Genomic DNA, 21208 nt, shown 5'->3' on the forward strand with positions numbered 1-21208 from the left:
TCATCTTCCGCCTGGGAACCCTCCAACCACAAGGAATGAACTCAGATTTCTCCAGTTTCCTCATTTCCCCTCCCGCCACATTGTCTCAGTCAGTTCCCTCAACTCAGCACCGCCCTCCTAACCTGCAATCCTCTTCCTGACCTCTCCACCCCCACCCCACTCCGGCCTATCACCCTCACCTTGACCTCCTTCACCTATCACATCTCCATCGCCCCTCCCCCAAGTCCCTCCTCCCTACCTTTTATCTTAGCCTGCCTGGCACACTCTCCTCATTCCTGATGAAGGGCTTATGCCCGAAACGTCGAATTTCCTGCTCCTTGGATGCTGCCTAACCTGCTGTGCTTTAACCAGCAACACATTTTCAGAAGGAATCCTGAGGGACAGGATGTACATGTATTTGGAAAGGCAAGGACGGATTAGGGATAGTCAACATGGCTTTGTGCGTGGGAAATCATGTCTCACAAACTTGGTTGAGTTTTTTGAAGAAGTAACAAAGAAGATTGATGAGGGCAGAGCAGTAGATGTGATTTATATGGACTTCAGTAAGGCGTTCAACAAGGTTTCCCATGGGAGACTGATTAGCAAGGTTAGATCTCATGGAATACAGGGAGAACTAGCCATTTGGATACAGAACTGGTTCAAAGGTAGAAGACAGAGGGTGGTGGTGGAGGGTTGTTTTTCAGACTGGAGGCCTGTGACCAGTAGAGTGCCACAAGGATCGGTGCTGGGTCCTCTACTTTTTGTCATCTACATAAATGATTTGGGTGCGAGCATAAGAGGTACAGTCAGTAAGTTTGCAGATGACACCAAAATTGAAGGTGTAGTGGGCAGCGAAGAGGGCTACCTCAGATTACAACAGGATCTTGACCAGATGGGCCAATGGGCTGAGAAGTGGCAGATGGAGTTTAAATCAGATAAATGCAAAGTGCTGCATTTTGAGAAAGCAAATCTTAGCAGGACTTATACACTTAATGGTAAGGTCCTAGGGAGTGTTGCTGAACAAAGAGACCTTGGAGTGCAGGTTCATATCTCCTTGAAAGTGGAGTCGCAGGTAGATAGGATAGTGCAGAAGGCGTTTGATATGCTTTCCTTTTTGGCCAGGGTATTGCGTGCAGGAGTTGGGAGGTCATGTTGCAGCTGTACAGGACATTGGTTAGGCCACTGTTGGGATATTGTGTCCAATTCTGGTCTCCTTCCTATCGGAAAGATGTTGTGAAACTTGAAAGGGTTCAGAAAAGATTTACAAGGATGTTGCCAGGGTTGGAGGATTTGAGCTACAGAGAGAGGCTGAACAGGCTGGGGCTGTTTCCCCTGGAGCGTCGGAGGCTGAGGGGTGACCTTATAGAGGTTTACAAAATTATGAGAGGCATGGTTAGGATAAATAGACAAAGTCTTTTCCCTGGGGTCAGGGAGTACAGAACTAGAGGGCCTAGGTTTAGGATGAGATGGGAAAGATATAAAAGAGACTTAAGGGGCAACTTTTTCATGCAGAGGGTGGTACGTGTATGGAATGAGCTGCCAGAGGATGTGGTGGAGGCTGGTACACTTGCAACATTTAAGAGGCATATGGATGGGTATATGAATAGGAAGGGTTTGGAGGGATATGGACTGGGTGCTAGCAGGCGGGATTAGATTGTGTTGGGATATCTGGTCGGCATGGACAGGTTGGACTGAAGGGTCTGTTTTCATGCTGTACATCTCTATGACTCTAATTTAATACCCTGAGTGTGGATATCACTGCCTAGACCAGTATTTTTTGCCAATCCCTACATACCTTGTGTACAGTTTTGGGACACCCACAGGGAGTACCAGGATTTTGGCGCAGCGACTGCGAATTAATTTTGTGGTAGTGTTTGACTTTGAAGGAAACTTTCAGGTGGTGGTCGTCCCATTCATCTGTTGCCCTTGTCCTTCCAAATTACAGGTTATGAAGGTGCAGTCTAAGGAATCAGGTGAATTGTGGTAGTACATCTTCTAGAAGGTGCACACAGCTGCCATCTTGTAGTCATGGTGGATGGAGTGAATGTTGAAGATCGCATTAGCATTCCCAATCCAGCAGAATACTTTGTTCTGGATGGGGGCCAAGGATGAAGTTCTGGTCTCCCTGTGATAGAAAGGATATTACTATAGCTGGAGAGGGTTCAGGAGAGTTTTAGCAGTCTGTTGGCAGGTATGGAAGATTTGAGTTGTAAAGAAAGGCTGGATAGGCTGGGACTTTTTCACTGGAGCGTAGGAGGCTGAGAGGCGACCTTATAGAAGCTAATAAAATACTGAGGGGCATTGATAGGGTAAATGGTAGTTGTCTTTTCCCTAGGATAGGGATTTCAAGATGAGGGGGCTCATTTTTACATTAAAAGGAGAGAGATTTAAAAAAAGACATGGGGAGCTTTTTTTATGCGGAGGGTGGTTTGCGTCTAGAATGAACTTCCTGAGGAAGTGATGGATGTGGGTACAATTACAGTGTTTAAAATATTTTTGGATAAGTCCATAAATAGGAAGGGTTTGGAGGGATAAGAGCTGGGACAGGCAGGTGGCACTAGTTTAGTTTTGGGATTATGTTTGGCATGGACTGGTTGAACTGAAGGGTCTGTTTCTGTGCTATATGACACTCTGACTCTATAACTTCTCGAATCCAAACAAATGAGAGCATTCCATTCACACAGCTGGACTTGTAGTTTGTAGGTAGGCTTTGGGAGATAGGTGAGTTACATGTGAGAATTTGGGAGATAATGTCTGTTATAAGCCTCTGTATAAACCTTGCAGGGAATATGTCATCTTTGTAGAAATTTCCACAACCAAAAATAAAAATTTGAGTTCTTTCTCAACCATCCCTCATTTACAAGTGACGTTTTCTTGGACAGCAGTTTAACTTCTACACGAATCTGTATTGAATCTGTGCATGTAATGCAGCATTTTGTTTTTAGATTTACATATATTCAGTTACAGAAGTAAAGGATTGAGACTTTTTATTTTTCTTCGATGTTAATGTAACTAACTTGGGAAACTGCTTTCTCTCTGTTCTAATTGAAGGTGTTCAGCAGAAACACAAGGAGACACTCCGTGTCCAAACTGAAAAACTGAGAGTGAACACTATCCTAATAAAGGAGAAGGTGAAGATTTTCCAGCTGGTTGATCGATACACTGAGCTAACAGTTATTTCTCCTGTTCGAGGTCGGACACTTGTAGAAGGTGAACTGCTGGCAAGAGGCCGAGACTATGAAGAGCAGAGAGAGAGACTTCTCCGAACTGAACTGGAAAAAACCCAAGTTGATCAGTTGTTCCAATGCAACATTTCCAGGGGAAAGTCCAAACCTGGGATTTCAGCAGTAATAAGTGGAGCCCCAGGAATTGGAAAATCAACAATGGTCCAAAAGGTGGTTCATGACTGGGCCACTGGGAAAATATACCCAGAGTTCCAATTTGCATTCAGTTTTAAATTCCGGGATTTGAATGCTCTTAATTGTCGGATAAACCTGAGGAATCTGGTATTGGATCAGTATCCTTACTTTGGGAATATTCTGGAAGAGGTCTGGAAGAACCCAGAGGGATTGCTCTTCATATTCGATGGTTTGGATGAATTCAAGGAGAGTATTGATTTTTCTGACAGTCGGAGAGATACAGAACCTCAGTTCATGTGCACAGATCCTGAATGTTGGTGTGAAGTGTCTGACATTGTGTATAGTTTAATCCAGCACAAGCTGCTCCCTGGATGTTCAGTGCTAGTGACCAGCCGGCCCACTGCATTGCATTTATTGGAAAAGGCAGATATCAGCATCTGGGCTGAAGTCCTGGGATTTGTTCGTGATAAACGGAAGGAATATTTCAACAGGTTTTTTGACGATCAGACAGTGTCAGCAGCTGTTTACAAATACGTGGAGGAGAATGAGATCCTGTACACCATGTGCTACAACCCCTCGTACTGCTGGATCCTCGGTCTCTCACTGGGTCCCTTCTTCACACAAAGGGGCAGGCAACTGCAGCAGGTTCCCAAGACCATCACCCAACTGTATTCCTACTATATTTACAACATTCTGACAAACCATAGCCGTCCGATTGAAAACCCCCGTGATGTGTTTCTGAAGCTTGGTGAGATGGCCTTCACTGGCATCTCTGAGAAGGAGATTGTGTTTAGAAATGGAGACTTGATTCAGCACAGTCTGCATCCTTCTCAGTTCCTGTCTGGATTTATGATGGAACTTTTGGAGAGAGATGAGTCTGCACAGATTGTGTGCTACACATTCCCACATCTCACCATCCAAGAATTCGTAGCGGCCCTGGCCCAATTCCTGACTCCCGATCCCAAGGACATTCAGAAATTGCTCAGTGAGGCCCATAGTAAGGAAGATGGGCGATTTGAAATTTTCATCTGTTTTGTTGTGGGTCTCTCCTCCCCACAGTCAGCTCATCCTCTGGAAAACTTTCTGTGTCCATTTCTTCATCAGACAGTCTGTCAGGTCATTGATTGGGTGAAGGACAATGTTAAAGGACAGATTGGAAACACTAAGACTATAACTGGTAAAAGAAAACTCCTGAATACATTGCACTACCTGTTTGAGTCTCAGAGTAAATCACTCACACGGGACTCAGTGAAAGATGTGGAAACGCTTTCATTAAGTGACTTGAGACTGACCCCAATAGACTGTGTCGTCCTCTGTTTTGTTATTGAATTCAGTGATTCAATCAAAGAACTTGATCTTGAGAACTGCTGCATTCAGTATGAAGGACTGCAGCAATTGGGACCCGTACTTCACAAATGCCAAGAGCTGAGGTAACTACCTGTCTCTAATTACGTCAAATTGTTGAGCAGCCATGGATAATGCCTTTTCGCCATCATGAAGGGAGACTAATAATTCAGTTGGACCAAGAAGAATCATTTTCAACATAAAATTCGTTAATAAATTGATGACAGATTCCACTCGGGCTGAAGAATCTTAAATGGATTCTTGTCAGTAAGATGTGGTTTGACTGTCTTTGCCTGATGAGCCAAAATAAGTTGTTGAATTTTGGTCAATGTGTCATCAGATTCATAGATAATAAGACAAGGAAACAGAATGCAACACGACTCATGTCCTTCTGAATTATATCTCATACAGTAGTAAGGCCATTGTTGTTTTCATGTTACCTACAACTTTCACTTCATTGTTCCTTAATCCTATTGCAGATCATGGCTGTGAGCACTGTTGCCTCGCAATGCGAGGGACACAGGTTTCATTCCAGTCTTGGGCGACTGTTTGTGTGGAGTATGCACATTCTTTCTGTGTCTGCGTAGGTTTCCTCTGGGTCCTCCAGTTTCCTACCACAATCCAAAGATGTGCAGGTTCGGTGAATTGGCCCTGCCTAATTGTTCATAGTGTTAGGTGCATTAGTCAGGGTTAAATATAGGATAGGGGAATGGATCTGGGTAGGTTACTGTTCGGCAAGTTGTCGGGCCAAATGGCCTCTTCCCCTCATTGTAGGTAATCTAATCCGCACCACACATTTATCTATTTGGTACAAAAGGAGCCTTGAATACATTGCAAGACCTGAATCTTTTATCCCATCACTTACCTTTTCTCAACGATATGTCGGAAGACTCACCCATGTTTCTTTTCGCTGATATTACTAATCTGTCTATATTTCTTCCTCCATCTGTATTAATGTGCAATCAATCCTCTGCTAACCATTGTCTCCAGTTATATGGTTCTATTTATATTTGGCTGATTTATGCTGATATAATGTTTGAATAATTGCAGCTTCTGCACTAACACATCTTTTGTTTCTTTCATTTGTTTTCCCAAGTACATTCTATCTTGCAATGTTGAATTCTCTGCTGGACTATTTCAGCAGCCATTCCTCAGTAATTCCTCCTCGGTATTTTTGCAAGATCCTCCTGAGACACTAACAGATTTTAATGGTGATTCCTCTTATTCTTTGCTCTCGTATTCCTGAATCCTATTTATCTGTCTTCATCTATGTCCTTAGTTTGTTCTTTTCTAATTTATCTTTACAAGTTTCATTAATATTTAGACTGATTTAATTTCCGATTCCACCTGTATTTACTAGCTTTAAATTTTTTCTGCTTCCTTATTTGCTCTTTCCAGGAGACCAGATGCCTTATCCTGGTTCAGCTGGAGTCTGTCCCCTCAGTATAGCTCCATCCTGACCGAGGACTGATGAATGACGTCCTTTGAAATGACACCATTTTATCCCACATTAGCACTTTAGTCACTTGTCCATTCTTCTGATCTAACTGCCTTGAAGTTAATTTACATGTGGGTCAGAGAGTTACCGAGAGGTTATTAATTGTGAGGTCCCTCTTTAATTTATCTTTTAACTGCTGTTTCTGCACCCATCCCCCTTCACCCTGACTTGGTCCGCCACAGTTGGATTGTCCCACTTCCTTTTCATTTCCTTCCCAGCTGCCATGAGACCTTCCTTAGACTGACGCCTGGTAAGTAACATACCCGACTGAAGTTTCATTTGTGGCTACAAAGAACGTTACCTATGTCCCTCATTAGGAAAACCCTCCCTATTGCTACATTTCCATTCTGCTCTTGCTCTGTGTTTGACACCGAGTAGTATTGTCTGTATTGTAACTGTCCTTCCACAGTCATCCTCCTTGTCCTGAGACAACCAGTTCACATACCTGTTGGCCACAATCAGTATCTGTGGGATTGCCTCCTCAATCTCCTAAATCCCCACCATACACGTTATCTTGAAGCTGTGCTAACTACCACAGTTTATAGAGGCTATAAATATTATCATGCTCAGTGATGATTCGCCTACCTGCTTGGAACAGAATAAGACTGGTTGCTAGTGTCAGGAAAATCTGGTTATTTTCTGCTGACTTTCAATGTCTGTATACATTCAAGAAGCAAAATAAATATTCAATCCAGCCTTTGATTCACTTCATTTCACACTCTCTGTTTTGCTTTAGGCTGGGACGTAACAAAGTGGGAGATTTAGGAGTGAAGCTATTGTCTAAGGTTCTGAGGAATCTGGACTGTAAACTGCAGCACCTCGGGTGAGTATTTGAATATGCGAGATTGTGTTTCTATTATCTAACAGGAGGGAGAAACTCTTGACATCTTGTTCCATCTTGTATTGGAGATGCCGGTGTTGGACTGTGGTGTACAAAGTTAAAAATCACACAACCCCAGGTTATAGTCCAACAGGTTTAATTGGAAGCACACTAGCTTTCGGAGCGACGCTCCTTCATCAGGTGATAGTGGAGGGCTCGATCGTAACACAGAATTTATAGCAAACATTTACAGTGTGATGGAACTGAAATTATACTTTGAGAAATTGATTGTCTGTTAAGCCTTTCATCTGTTAGAATACAGTGATAGTTTCACTTCTTTCATGTGTAAATCACAAAACCTTTTTTTTAAGAGTTGCATTCTCGGGCTAGCTGTTAACAATGGTGATAGCTAGACAATATGTTGAAGGTGTTGGCCCCCTGTGTTCTCTGTTTATGCCATGATGTTTAGATTGATTCTAATCTAAAAAGTGAGATAACAGAGTTTTACATAAATTCCTGCAGATTTTGAGCTCAGAGTTCTACATGAATGTATGCAGTTTATGAGCAAAGTACAATGTAACTCTGCAAGTATAAATTCACCCCACAAAATATATGGGGGCATGTGGGTCTTTGTCTGTGTGTGTCTGTCTGTCTGTCTAGGGTGGGGGTTGTGAGTGTGAGAATGTGTGTATGTGTGTGTGTGTGCGTGCAGAGTGTCTTAAGTCTGTGAGGGGGTGCATGTGTGAGTGTGTGCGGATGTCTGTGTGCGTGTCTGTGTGTACCTGTATCCATGTGTATGTGAGAGTGTGTGTGTGTGTAGGAATATCTGTGTCTGTGTGTATGTGAGAGTGTGTGTGTGTGGTGCAATGGTGATCACCTGTAATGTGACATGAACCGAAGGTCCTGGTTGAGGCCCTCCCTATGGGTACCGAACTTAGCTATCAGCCTCTGCTCGGCCACTTTCCTCTGCTGCCTGTCCCGAAGTCCACCTTGGAGGATGGTCACCCGAAGGTCCCAGGCTGAATGTCCTGGACCACTGAAGTGCTCCCCAACTCCCTAATCTGTTGATTGTTGTGCGGTGCCCATTCATCCGTTGTCGTAGCCTTTGCTCGGTTTGCTCAGTACTCAACACCAACAACTGCCAGTCTCCAAACACCATCCTACAACTCATCCACTTTATCCTCGATCACAACGTCTTCACCTTTGACAACCAGTTCTTCATCCAGACACACGGAACAGCCATGGGGACCAAATTTGCATCCCAGTATTCCAAAATTTTTATGCACAGGTTTGAACAAGACTTCTTCTCTATGCAAGATCTCCAACCAACATTGTACACCAGGTACATTGATGACATTTTCTTCCTCTGGACCCATGGCAAGGAGTCACTGATAAAACTACACAGTGACATCAACAAGTTTCATCCCACTATCAAACTCACCATGGACTACTCTCGACTATCTGTCTCATTCTTGGACACATGCGTCTCCATCAAGGACGGACACCTCAGCACCACATTCTACCGCAAACGCACAGACAACCTCACAATGCCACACTTCTCCAGCTTCCACCCAAAATATATTAAAACAGCCATCCTCTATGGACAAGTCCTACGCATACACCGGATCTGCTCAGATGAGGAGGAACGTGACGGACACCTGGAAGTACTCAGGGATGCCCTCACAAGAACGGGGTACGATGCTCAACTCATCGACCATCTGTTCCGACGTGCCACAGCAAGGAACCGTAATGACCTCCTCAGGAGACAGACACGTGCTGCAACTGACAGGGTATCCTTCGTTGTTCACGTCTTCCCAAAATTACGCCATGTTCTTCATGACCTGCAACACATTATCAATGAGGATTAGCACCTCACCAAGACCTTCCCCACACCTCCATTACCTGCCTTTAAACAACCGCCAAACCTCAAACAGATCATTGTTCGTAGCAAACTGCCCGGCTCTCAGGATAACTCCATACAACCCTGTCATGGTGGACGCTGCAAGACATATCAGATTGTGGACATACATACTACTGTTACGCGTGGGAACAGCTCCCACCTTGTACATGGCAGGTACTCATGTGACTCAGCCAACGTTGTCTATCTTATACGTTGCAGGCAAGGATGCCTGGAAGCATGGTACATTGGGGAAACCGAGCAAAGGCTACGGCAACAAATGAATGGGCACCGCACAACAATCAACAGACAAGAGGGTTCCCTCCCAGTTGGGGAACACTTCAGTGGTCCAGGACATTCAGCCTGGGACCTTCGGGTGACCATCCTCCAAGGTGGACTTCGGGACAGGCAGCAGAGAAAAGTGGCCGAGCAGAGGCTGATAGTTAAGTTCGGTACCCATAGGGAGGGCCTCAACCGGGACCTTGGGTTCATGTCACATTACAGGTGATCACCATTGCACCACACACACACACAGATATTCCTATACACACACACTCTCACATACACACGGACACAGACACCCACACATACCCTTATAGACACACACACTCCCACACTCACACATGCACCCCCTCATAGACTTAAGACACTCTGCACTCACCACACACACACACACACACACACACTCATACACTTTCTCACACTCACAACCCCCATCCCAGACACACACACACAGACAGACAAAGACCCACATGCACACATACATTTTGTGGGGTGAACTTGTACTTGCAGAGTTACATTGTACTTTGCTCAAAAACTGCATACATTCATGTAGAACTCTGAGCTCAAAAACTGCATGAATTTATGTAAAACTCTGTTATCTTACTTTTTAGATTAGAATCAATCTAAACATCATGGCAGAGACAGAGAACACAGGGGGCTAATATCTTCAACATATTGTTTAGCTATCGCCATTGTCAACAGCTAACCCGAGAATGCAACTTAAAAAAAGGTTTTGTGATTTACACATGAAAGAAGTGAAACTATCACTGTATTCTAACAGATGAAAGGCTTAACAGAAAATCAATTTCTCAAAGTATAATTTCAGTTCCATCACACTGTAAATGTTTGCTATAAATTCTGTGTTACGATCGAGCCCTCCACTATCACCTGATGAAGGAGCGCCGCTCCGAAAGCTAGTGTGCTTCCAATTAAACCTGTTGGACTATAACCTGATGTTGTGTGATTTTTAACTTTGTTCCATGTAGGTATCAATGTCATTGGTAGAACTAGGAAAGAGTTTCAACATCAAAAATACGAGGAGCCAATCAACAAATAAAAAAAAGAACCTCAAAGTTTATTATAGAATACTAACTGAGCCACAATACTGTAGAATACTCCCCGAGCCACATGGGGGTTGATATAAGATGCATAAAATTGAAATATGTGTAGAATATGTAGCTCAATAACTGGTGTTGGAGAAGTGGATTCTGGTTTAGAGGGCACTGGGAAAGTGGGAGAGGTACAGTTGGGACGGCGTAAAACTGAACTCTGCTGAGGACTGTGTTCTCTCAAACTGCAGAACTTGGGAATGAGAGAGGTTTTTACACTCAATAGTGGGTGCAAAGGATCCAAGGTGGTCAGATGTGGTTTATCAAAAAAAAGTTCATGAGAAATGAGAGTCAAAGGATTGCTGAAAGAGATGGAGAGGCCAAAAGGAACTAGGAATACAGCGACCATGAAAATTAGCGTTACAAAGAAAATAAAGTGAAAAGTAAAAGCTCCGTATCTGAATGTGGGCAACTTTCAGAACAAAGTGAACAAATCCAGATCCCACATCGAAGTGAATCACTCTGGCACAAGGACTCTTTGAGGAAAGCAGTCACTTGTGGGAGTGGTCTACTGGCCCCCTAATGGTGGCCACAGTGTCGGAGAAGGTCGATATGAATGAAGATTGGGTGCTTGTGATAATGGGACGGCGATAATTGTTACTGACTTGAATCTACATTTCAACTCTCTACGTATCAATTTGGCAGTAGTAGCCTGGATGAGAAGTTATCAATTCCTTTTGTGAGAGTTTCTTCGAACAGCATGTTCTAGAGCAATCAGGCAGCAGTATGTATCATATAATGGGAATTGTGTGATGTGACAGGATTTGTGAAACAATCTCCAAGTAAAGACACTCCTATGTAGCAGCCATCGCAATATGATACAATTTCCCATCCCATTCAAAAGAGAGCAGGTTGGGTCTAAGTATTTTCACTTTTAACAAGGGTCACTGTGTGGGTATGAAAGCTAAGCTAACTGAAGTGAATGGCATAATCAGTTAGGTGATAGATCAATGGAGGTAGGGGTGACAGATATTTCAGAATATTCAGAATAAGTATATTCTGACTGAAGCAAGAGGGAGAACTCGTCGCCTGTGATTAGCTAAAGAAACCATCCAAGATGAAGGTAGGTCAGATGATTGATCTGAAAATAAAGAACAGCGAATGACTAAAATGTTAATCCAGAGGAGGGAATTAGAATATGAGAAGAAACAAGCTCGAGAGCTGAAAACCACAAAACATGAGTTTGCACAGGTACTTAAAAAACAAAATGTGTACATACAGTGAGTGTAGTCCTCTTGGGAATAAGAATGTGGAGTTAATGGTTGACAGTAAAGAAACAGCTGATGCACTGAAGAAGTATTTTGCTTTTCTCTTCACTGTAGCAGTTACAAAAAATCTTGAGTACTAGCTGTAAATTAGGAGCTCAGAGAGAGGGAGAGGAACAAAGTGAGATTACAGTTATTAAGGGAGCTTTGTTCATTAAACCGATGAACTGGTGGGCTGAGAAGTCTTCAGCTCCAGACAGACTTCATTGGCCTTCACAGAGATTGCTAATACAGATGCATTGGCATGAATTCTCCAAAATTTCCCAGATTTAGGAAAGACTTCATTTGTCTTGAACGCTGCCAATATAATCCCTCTATTCACAAATGAAGGGATGCAGGAAACTATAGGGAGATCAAACACATTTATAGTAAATTCTCAGATTCCCTTTATCCAAAGCAGATGGTAATCCTTTGATGAAGTCTGAGATGTTGATTAAACATCGTTTTCCCTGAAAGGCGATTGAGTGAGGAATTCTGAAGTGTTGAGGGATCTTGGTGTTCTAGTACGAATTACAAACATTTTATGCAACTGCAGCACCTTTCTTCAGGTGAAGAGAAACTATCCTTTATTACAAGTGGAATTGAATGTAAAAGTAAAGATATTATGCTTCAGTTATACAAGACATGTGAAATCACATCTCAGATACTGTGTATAGTTTTGACCTCTGTTGTAGTAACTTATTATAATCAACCACTGGAAACTGAGTACAGAATTTTAGTCATTTTATTCAAGCGATACAGGGAGAGTAAGACTCTGGAGAATACAGAAAAATTAAGTACCTTTATACCAGAAGCCCCTCATTGTCCAAATTCTAATGTTGCTTCATACAAGCAGAAGAAAATAGATTTTGATTCCAGGTCATGGGTTAATGACATGCAAGTCTTCTTCACTCAGTCAAGAATCATTTAGTCTGTTGTGTTTTGCCCCCCTCTTTATCAGTGTCTGTCAACTCCCTACCTCTGAACCTGTTCTGGCCCTAAGGCCTCCTTGGAATGATTTGATGGGGCAAACTGTCACTTATGGATTCCTGCTGACACTAACCTCTAGGATGCATCAAGTTCTTTTGGTACAAGGCTCATTAATTGAAGCCTGCTCTGTTATTTAACTACAATAATCTCAATTGAATCCTTACAGTCTTAATTCACTCTGACCTTAATCTTCTTAATTAAAAAAGGATGTAAATGCATTAGAGGTGGTTGAGAGGAGGTTTACGAGATTAACACTGTGAATGGGCAGCTTATCTCATGAAAATACACGGATGGACTGGGCTTATTTCCACTGGAAGAGTGTGGTGCTGGAAAAGCACAGCCGGTCAGGCAGCATCCGAGGAACAGGAGAGTCAATGTTTCAAGCATAAGCTTTTCATCAGGAAGAGCCTGCTCCTCGGCTGCTGCCTGCCCGGCTGTGCTTTTCCAGCACCACACAGTGGAGAAAGTGAGATCTGCAGATGCTGGAGATCAGAGCTGAAAATGTGTTGCTGGAAAATCGCAGCAGGTCAGGCAGCATCCAAGGAGCAGGAAATTCGACATTTCGGGCATAAGCCCTTCATCAGGAATGAAGAAAGTGTGTCCAGCAGGCTAAGATAAAAGGTAGGGAGGAGGGACTTGGGGGAGGGGCGATGGAGATGTGATAGGTGGAAGGAGGTCAAGGTGAGGGTGATAGGCCAGAGTGGGGTGGGGGCGGAGAGGTCAGGAAGAAGGTTCCAGGTTAGGAAGGCGGTACTGAGTTCGAGAGATTCGACTGAGACAAGCTGGGGGGAGGGGAAATGAGGAAGCTGGAGAAATCTGAGTTCATCCCTTGTGGTTGGAGGGTTCCCAGGCGGAAGATGAGGCGCTCTTCCTCCAACCGTCGTGTTGTTATGGTCTGGCGATGGAGGAGTCCAAGGACCTGCATGTCCTTGGTGGAGTGGGAGGGGGAGTTAAAGTGTTGAGCCATGGACTGGTTGGGTTGGTTGGTCCGGGTGTCCCAGAGGTTTCGAGGGATTCGACTGAGACAAGGTGGGGGTAGGGGAAATGAGGAAACTGGAGAAATCTGAGTTCTTCGAGGGATTCGACTGAGACCACGCAGTGCTCAGTGGTTAGCACTGCTGCCTCATAGCACCAGGGCCCCAGGGTCATTTCCAGCCTCAGGCAACTGGGTGTGGAGTTTGCACGTTCTCCCTGTGTCTGCGTGGGTGTGTAAGCTAGGTGAATTGACCATGCTGAATTGTCCATAGTGTTAGATGTATTAGTCAGAGGGGGGTGGGTTGCTCTTCGGAGGGTCACTGTGGACTTGTTGGGTGAAGGGCCTGTTTCCACCCTATAGGGAATCTAATCTAATCTAATCGCACTCTTCGGTTCTGATCTCTAGCATCTGCAGACTCACTTCCTCGTCGTTTCCACAGGAGTTTAGACAAGTTCAGGGGTGACTTGGTCAAAGTGTACAAAGACCTTCTGGGTCTTGATGAGGTGGATGTGGAATGGATAGTGGCTTATGTGGGTGAGTTCAGAGCGAGGAGGCACTGTTTTTAAATTAGGGAGTCCTTTTCAGGGAGTTTCTTTTTAAGGATTGTGTGAATTTAGAACTCTCTGTCCCAGAAGGTGATGGAAGTGGGGTAATTGAATGTTTTTAATTCGCAGGTAGATATTTTCCATTGTGTAGCAAGAATCTACATAACTGGAAGTAGATCAGAATGTAGAGTTCAAAACACAAATTGATCAGCCATAATCATGTTAAATGAAGAAGCAATCTATAGGAGCAAATGGCGTGCTTCTCTTCCAGTTGTGTATGTCAACATGTGATATCTGGATATCTGAATCTTTACATCATTATTGTTATAAACAATAGTGTTAATACTAAATCCTGTTTTTTTTCTCTTTGGTTCTCTGACAATTGTACGCACTCCTTCTCTGGTTCTCTCACATGCTCTCTCTCTCTCTCTCTCTCTCCCCCCCCCCCCCCCCCCCCCCCCCCCCCCCTCTGGCTGTCTTATTCATGCCTTCTCTCTGTCTGGCTCCCTCCCGCATGCTGTATCTCTCTGGCTCTCTTGCACCTTCTCTCATCTCTCTGGCTCTCTCGTGCGCAATCACTCTCTCTCCCTCTCTGGCTCCCTCATGTGTGCTTCCTCTCTCTGGCTTTCTTGCGTGCGCACTGTCTCTTTCACTCCCTCTCTCCCTCCCCCTATCTCTCTGATCCCCAGTCTCAACAATAACATGCTCACAGATTCTTGTGCGGACGATCTCAGCTCCATTCTAAGTACAAGTCGCTCACTGACCGTTGTGAACCTGAATGATAATAAATTGGGAGATTCAGGAATAAAGCTGCTGTCAGCAGCTCTGAGGAACCTGAACTGTAAAATACAGAAAGTGGAGTAAGTACCCAAATATTTTAAATAGTGTCTGTTATAACTAGATGCCTAGCACTTTACAATTAACATAAACAAGAATGAAAACTGGGTGTTTTCTCTGATTGTAATCCCCAGGCTTCGTGACAACAATCTCTCAGAGTCTTGTGCTAAGGATCTCGCTGAAATACTCAAAACAAACCAGTCACTGATAGAACTAAACCTCGGAAATAACAAGTTGAAACATTCAGGAGTGAAACTACTGTCTGAAGAGGCTCTGGAGAAACCTCATTGCAAACTACAGAAGCTATTGTGAGTTCAAACCTGTGTGAGACTGTGTTTCTATTTATTGTTTGCGTAAGTAATGATCAATTCTGGGGATTTACTCTGATTCCTGTTACTTCTTTCTCTCTTATCCAAAGGCTGTACAGAAATGGTCTGACAAAATCTTGTGTTCAGGTTCTCAGCTCTGCCCTCAGTAAAAACCAGTCTTTAATAGAACTGAACATGAATAGTAACAATTTGGGAGATTCAGGGATGAAACTACTGCGTGCAGTTCTGGGGAACTCAGACTGCAAACTACAGAAACTGCAGTAAGTACCAGACTCTGTAATTGTTTTTCTGCAAATTGATGTCATTGTTATAAAGGTGTAGAAGTGTTCTGTACCTTTAAGAGAGTGAAGGATTTGGCAAGCACACCGAGTGCTAGAGACTTTACAAAGTAACATTTGGTTCAAAACAGATAGGAGGAAGAGAAACCTGGGGGGTGCAGTGAGAGAGAGACTCACGCCTCATCTTCCGCCTGGGAACCCTCCAACCACAAGGGATGTACTCAGATTTCTCCAGTTTCCTCATTTCCCCTCCCCCCACCTTGTCTCAGTCGTTTCCGTCGAACTCAGCACCGCCCTCCTAACCTGCACCGCATCTCCTCCACTTCCTGTTCCTCTGCCCTTGAGCCCCGCCCCTCCAACCGCGACCAGGACAGAACCCCACTGGTTCTCACCTACCACCCCACCAACCTCCGTATACAGCGTATCATCCGCCGTGATTTCCGCCACCTCCAAACGGACCCCACCACCAGGGATATATTTCCCTCCCCTCCCCTATCAGCGTTCCGAAAAGACCACTCCCTCCGTGACTCCCTCGTCAGGTCCACACCCCCCACCAACCCAACCTCCACTCCCGGCACCTTCCCCTGCAACCGCAGGAAATGCAAAACTTGCGCCCACACCTCCTCTCTTACCTCTCTCCAAGGCCCCAAGGGATCCTTCCATATCCGCCACAAATTCACCTGCACCTCCATACACATCATCTATTGCATCCGCTGCACCCGATGTGGCCTCCTCTATATTGGGGAGATGGGCCACCTACTTGCGGAACGCTTCAGGGAACACCTCTGGGACGCCCGAACCAACCTCCCCATGGCTCAACACTTTAACTCCCCCTCCCACTCCACCAAGGACATGCAGGTCCTTGGACTCCTCCATTGCCAGAACATAACAACACGACGGTTGGAGGAAGAGCGCCTCATCTTCCGCCTGGGAACCCTCCAACCACAAGGGATGAACTCAGATTTCTCCAGTTTCCTCATTTCTCCTCCCCCCACCTTGTCTCAGTCGATTCCCTCGAACTCAGCACCGCCCTCCTAACCTGCAATCTTCTTCCTGACCTCTCCGCCCCCACCCCACTCCGGCCTATCACCCTCACCTTGACCTCCTTCCACCTATCACATCTCCATCGCCCCTCCCCCAAGTCCCTCCTCCCTACCTTTTATCTTAGCCTGCTGGACACACTTCCCTCATTCTTGATGAAGGGCTTATTCCCGAAACGTCGAATTTCCTGTTCCTTGGATGCTGCCTGACCTGCTGCGCTTTAACCAGCAACACATTTTCAGCTCAAAACAGATAGCACTGGCTGAGTTGCTATGAGACAAAAGCAAATTCAAATTCAGCCAATCAGTTTAAAATATACCCGAAAATACCAAATCCCAATCAAATTTGGATTTAGGATATTGACAATCTTAAAAGCCGATTACACAATCCAATGCTTTACGGGTATAAGACTGGGGATGATTGGACAGTTGAGAGGAGAACTGCCAATAAGAAAGTGAGGACTGCAGATGCTGGAGATTAGAGTCAAGGTTACAGTGGTGCTGGAAATGCACAGCAGATCAGGCAGCATGCCAGGAGCAGGAAAATTGACGTTTCAGTCAGGAGCCCTTCAGTCCTGGTGTAGGGCTCCTACCCAAAACATCGATTTTCCTGCTCCTCGCATGCTGCCTGACCTGCTGTGTATTTCCAGCGCCACTCTAAAGGAGAACTGCCAAGCCAACAATATCTGCACACTGCCCAGAAAAATAGCTCTCTTAAAGGTACCTTTATCGATCAATAACCTGTGAACCAAGCCCCCTCGCCTCCCAAAATGAAGAAAAGAGCAGGAGTACAGAAGAACCGAAAGCTGCCTGGTTTTGAGATAAGAAGTTTTGTTTTGTAAATCTTAATCGGGTGTTTTATCGGACTAGTATTGTAGAAAGGGAAACTAAAGGATAGGTTAGAGGAAGGAGTTATGAATAGTTGTTAGTTAATTATTCTCTGTTTTGCTTCAAGAAATAAAGTTGTTAATTTTTACTTTAAATAGGTCTTGGCCTCTCAAATTTTCACAGATTACTTCACGGACATATCTTTTCTGTGATGCTGTTTTAAATTAAGCAGGAAAGTTTACCCCATATCGTAACAGTTTTGGGGGCTCAGGGCCATAATTTTTTTAGATTAGATTCCCTTCAGTATGGAAACAGGCCCTTCGGCCCAACCAGTCCACACTGACCCTCCAAAGGGTAACCCACCCCTCCCTCTGACTAATGCATGGCCAAATCACCTGACCTGCACATCTTTGGACTATGGGAGGAAACCAGAGCACCCGGAGGAAACCCACACAGACACTGGAAGAATGTGCAAACTCCACACAGTCAGTCACCCGAGGCTGGAATCGAACCTGGGGCCCTGGTGTTGTGAGGCAGCAGTGCTAACCACTGAGCCACCCTTAAATATTGTTTGTTTTGGAGATGCTCGAGTTTTTTTTTAGATTACTTACAGTGTGGAAACAAGCCCTTCGGCCCAACAAGTCCACACCGACCCTCCGAAGAGCAACCCACCAGACCCATTCCCCTACGTTTACCCCTTCACCTAACACTATGGGCAATTTAGAATGGCCAATTCACCTAATCTGCACATTTCTTTGGAATGTGGGAGGAAACCGGAGCAGCTGGAGGGAACCCACGCAGACACATGGAGAATGTGCAAACTCCACACAGACAGTTGTCTGAGGCAGATATTGAACCTGGGTCTCTGGCACTGTGAGGCAGCAGTACGAACCACTGTGCCACCCGCAATCTTGAACTGGTTTAGACACATTTGAATAAATTTGGGGCTACGAAAATTCCCAGCAGATTTAAACACTTGCAGGTTTGTGTTCTCGATCTTTAAATAAAATGCAAGTGAGGCAATTTGTTTACTTTCGGTGACTTGTGGTTGATTAAATTAAAGGTGAACGAAATGGCTCAGAAAATTGCAAAAGAAGTTCTGGTACTTGAAGATGATTCTCAAATAAAGTTTAGAAGGAAAGTAAAAGGCCATACTTTTATAATTAGCAAATAAGTTAGATTTGGGTTTATCCAAGGACAAAAGTAAAGCTGAAATTATCAGGAAATTACTCAAACACTTCGGTCTGTCAGAGAAACAGACAAGTGCAATCAAGGTATAAAAACTTAAAATTACAATTGAGGAAAATGGAGTCAGAAAATAAACAAAGAAAGAAAAGAGGTGGGGGAGGAAGAGAAAAAGCGAGAGAGAAGCGAGTGAGAGAAAGGAAAAAGATAGAGAAAGTTCTCAGCCAAACTAAAAGAGAGAGAATTTGAACTTGAGAAGTTGCGACTTAGTCGGCAAAGTCAAGTTAACAGGACAGAGATTAAAAGAATGTTAGTGATATACATAAATATGTCAAAACTCTGCCACATTTTGTTGAAGCCTTCTTTATTTCATTTGAAAAATTGGCTAGGTAGAGGTAGTCTGAGGATTTATGGGTAATGCTGGTTCAGATTAAAATGGTAGGCAGAGTTAGTGAGATATTTGCAGCATTGTCGGATGAGGGATCAAGAGATTATGAAGAGATTAAACAGGCTATTTTAAGTGCTTATGAATTGGTGCCAGAGCATATAGACAGCCGTTCAGAAACACAAGGAAGGAACCAGGTCAGACTTATGTTGAGTTCAAAAGAATTAAACACAGTCATTTTGATCAATTGGTATGTGCTTTGAAAATAGATAAGACCTTTGAGGCTCTCAGAGAGATTATTCTGCTGGAGGAGTTTAAAAATTCACTTCCAGAGATGGTAAGAATTCACGTGGAGGAACAGAAAGTTCTGGAAGTGAGAAGAGCAGCAGAATTAGCACATGAGTACATGTTGCTGCATAAGATAAACTTGCGGGCAGAATTTCATCCTGTGAGGGATAGAAGTTGGGAAAAGGGGAGCTCCTACACTACTAAACCAAGAGTAGAGAGCACTGGTAAGAATTTACCACAGGATAAAAAAAAAGTCGAAGAGGGTGGATAGGAGATGAAAGGCCTCAGGTTCTCACTGTGGCAAAGTGGGACACGTAAAGACACAGTGCTAGTCATTAAAGAAAGGCACTATGGGAAAAAACGTGGTGGAAGATGCTAATCCAGTGGTATCAGTGAAGATGGTAGAGGGGACCACAAGAAGAGCTGAGAAGCTGCAGGAGAGTGCACAACCTAGACGGGAGCTGGGTATGGAGTTACTACCTGATCTCTACAAAGAATTCACGTCTGTGGGTAAGGTTTACTCAGAAAGAATGGGGGAGAAGGACGAGAAGTTATAATTTTGAGAGATACAGGACCTAACAAGTCGCTGATTGTAAGGGATTTAGCAAAAATACACTCTTTCTGACCTGTTACCTGAGAGTGTGGTAATTTGTGGGATAGATGGACAGAAATGTAAAGTTCCCCAATGTAAGATCAGGTTGGAGTGCCACCTCAAGACTGGGAAAGATACAGTGAGAGTGATTGACAGAGTGTCACTTCCAGGAATTCAGTTTGTTCTTTGAATGAATTGGCAGGATCCAAGGTGGGAGTGACACCCTTTGTTGTAAAGAAACCCATGGAAGACCAAGAAACTGAGGAGTTAAAACAGAAATACCTTGGTATCTTCCTAGGCAGTGTGGTAACCAGATCCCACTATCAGAAGTCACAGCACCAAGTGAGAAGAAAGAGAAAGATGAAGGAGTTGAGGTTCAGTTAGCAGGCACCCTGTTTAATGTAATGGTGCAGGAAAAACCTGAATAGGCAGAGGGTCAGACAGAAGTGTTCAGTCCTTAAAGACTAAGAGACTGACAACAGCAAGACAAGGCGATAAAAGATAGATATGTGGATGCATACTCTGAAAAGGAGGCAGAGATTATTCCAGAGGGTTATTATCTGAAAGATAGAATGCTAAGGCAGAAATAGAGACCTCCTCTGCAGGTTAGTGCAGAGGAGTAATGGCCGAAGTGCACCAGATTGGGTTGCCGGTAGCATATAGATAGGAGATGTTACGGGTAGCACATGAACTACCTGTAGGAGGTCACCTATGTATATAAAAGACTCAGACTAAGGTACAAAAACATGTTTATTGGCCTGGAATGCACAAGGGTGTGGTTTACTTTTGCCATACATGTGATAATAAAGCCAGCACCTTTGTTGCCAATTCCCACATTTGAAGAACCTTTCATGTGGGTTATGATTGACTGTGTACTAAAAGTGGGAACCAGGACTTGGTAACCATAATGGATGTGTCTACCAGATTTCCAGAGGCAATTCCATTACATAGTATCAAGGCAAAAAAAGATGGTAGAGGAGTTAGTAGATTTCACACGGCATGGGCTACCCAGAGAGATTCATTCGAAGCAAGGATCAAATTTTACTGCAAGGCTGTTTAAGGAGGTTCTGGATAACTTAGGTGTAAAGCACTTTAAATACAATGCATATCATCCTGAATCCCAGGGAGCTTTAGAAAGGTGGCATCAGACCTCAAAGACCATGTCAAGAGCATACTGTCAGGATTACCCGAATAATTGGGTAGAGGTATCCCATTCATATTGTTTGCCATTAGAAATACCCCAAATGAACCTACACACTTCACTCCCTTTGAGTTAATATTCGGTCGTGAAGTGGGAGGCCCTTTGAAATTAATTAAAGAAAAATTGACAAGACCAAAATCAGAGATATTCCACTTATATTATGTATCAGAGGTGAGGGAGAGATTAAATAGACTAAGTGAGT

At 44.0% G+C, this 21208-nt stretch overlaps 1 protein-coding gene across 2 annotated transcripts in view; it reads left to right on the forward strand.

Moving 5' to 3' along the window:
* LOC132834479 (NACHT, LRR and PYD domains-containing protein 12-like) overlaps nt 1-21208 on the forward strand; it is a 65610-nt gene that overhangs the window by 25249 nt on the left and 19153 nt on the right. For both annotated transcript variants that reach the window (XM_060853388.1, XM_060853389.1), the window contains exons 6-10: nt 3031-4768; nt 6917-7003; nt 14733-14903; nt 15015-15188; nt 15299-15469. In XM_060853388.1, the coding sequence (XP_060709371.1) occupies nt 3031-4768; nt 6917-7003; nt 14733-14903; nt 15015-15188; nt 15299-15469 (2341 nt within the window). The remainder of the gene's footprint in view (nt 1-3030; nt 4769-6916; nt 7004-14732; nt 14904-15014; nt 15189-15298; nt 15470-21208) is intronic.

This window comes from Hemiscyllium ocellatum, chromosome 40, assembly GCF_020745735.1.
Source record: "Hemiscyllium ocellatum isolate sHemOce1 chromosome 40, sHemOce1.pat.X.cur, whole genome shotgun sequence".
In the NCBI taxonomy this organism is placed as follows: domain Eukaryota; kingdom Metazoa; phylum Chordata; class Chondrichthyes; order Orectolobiformes; family Hemiscylliidae; genus Hemiscyllium; species Hemiscyllium ocellatum.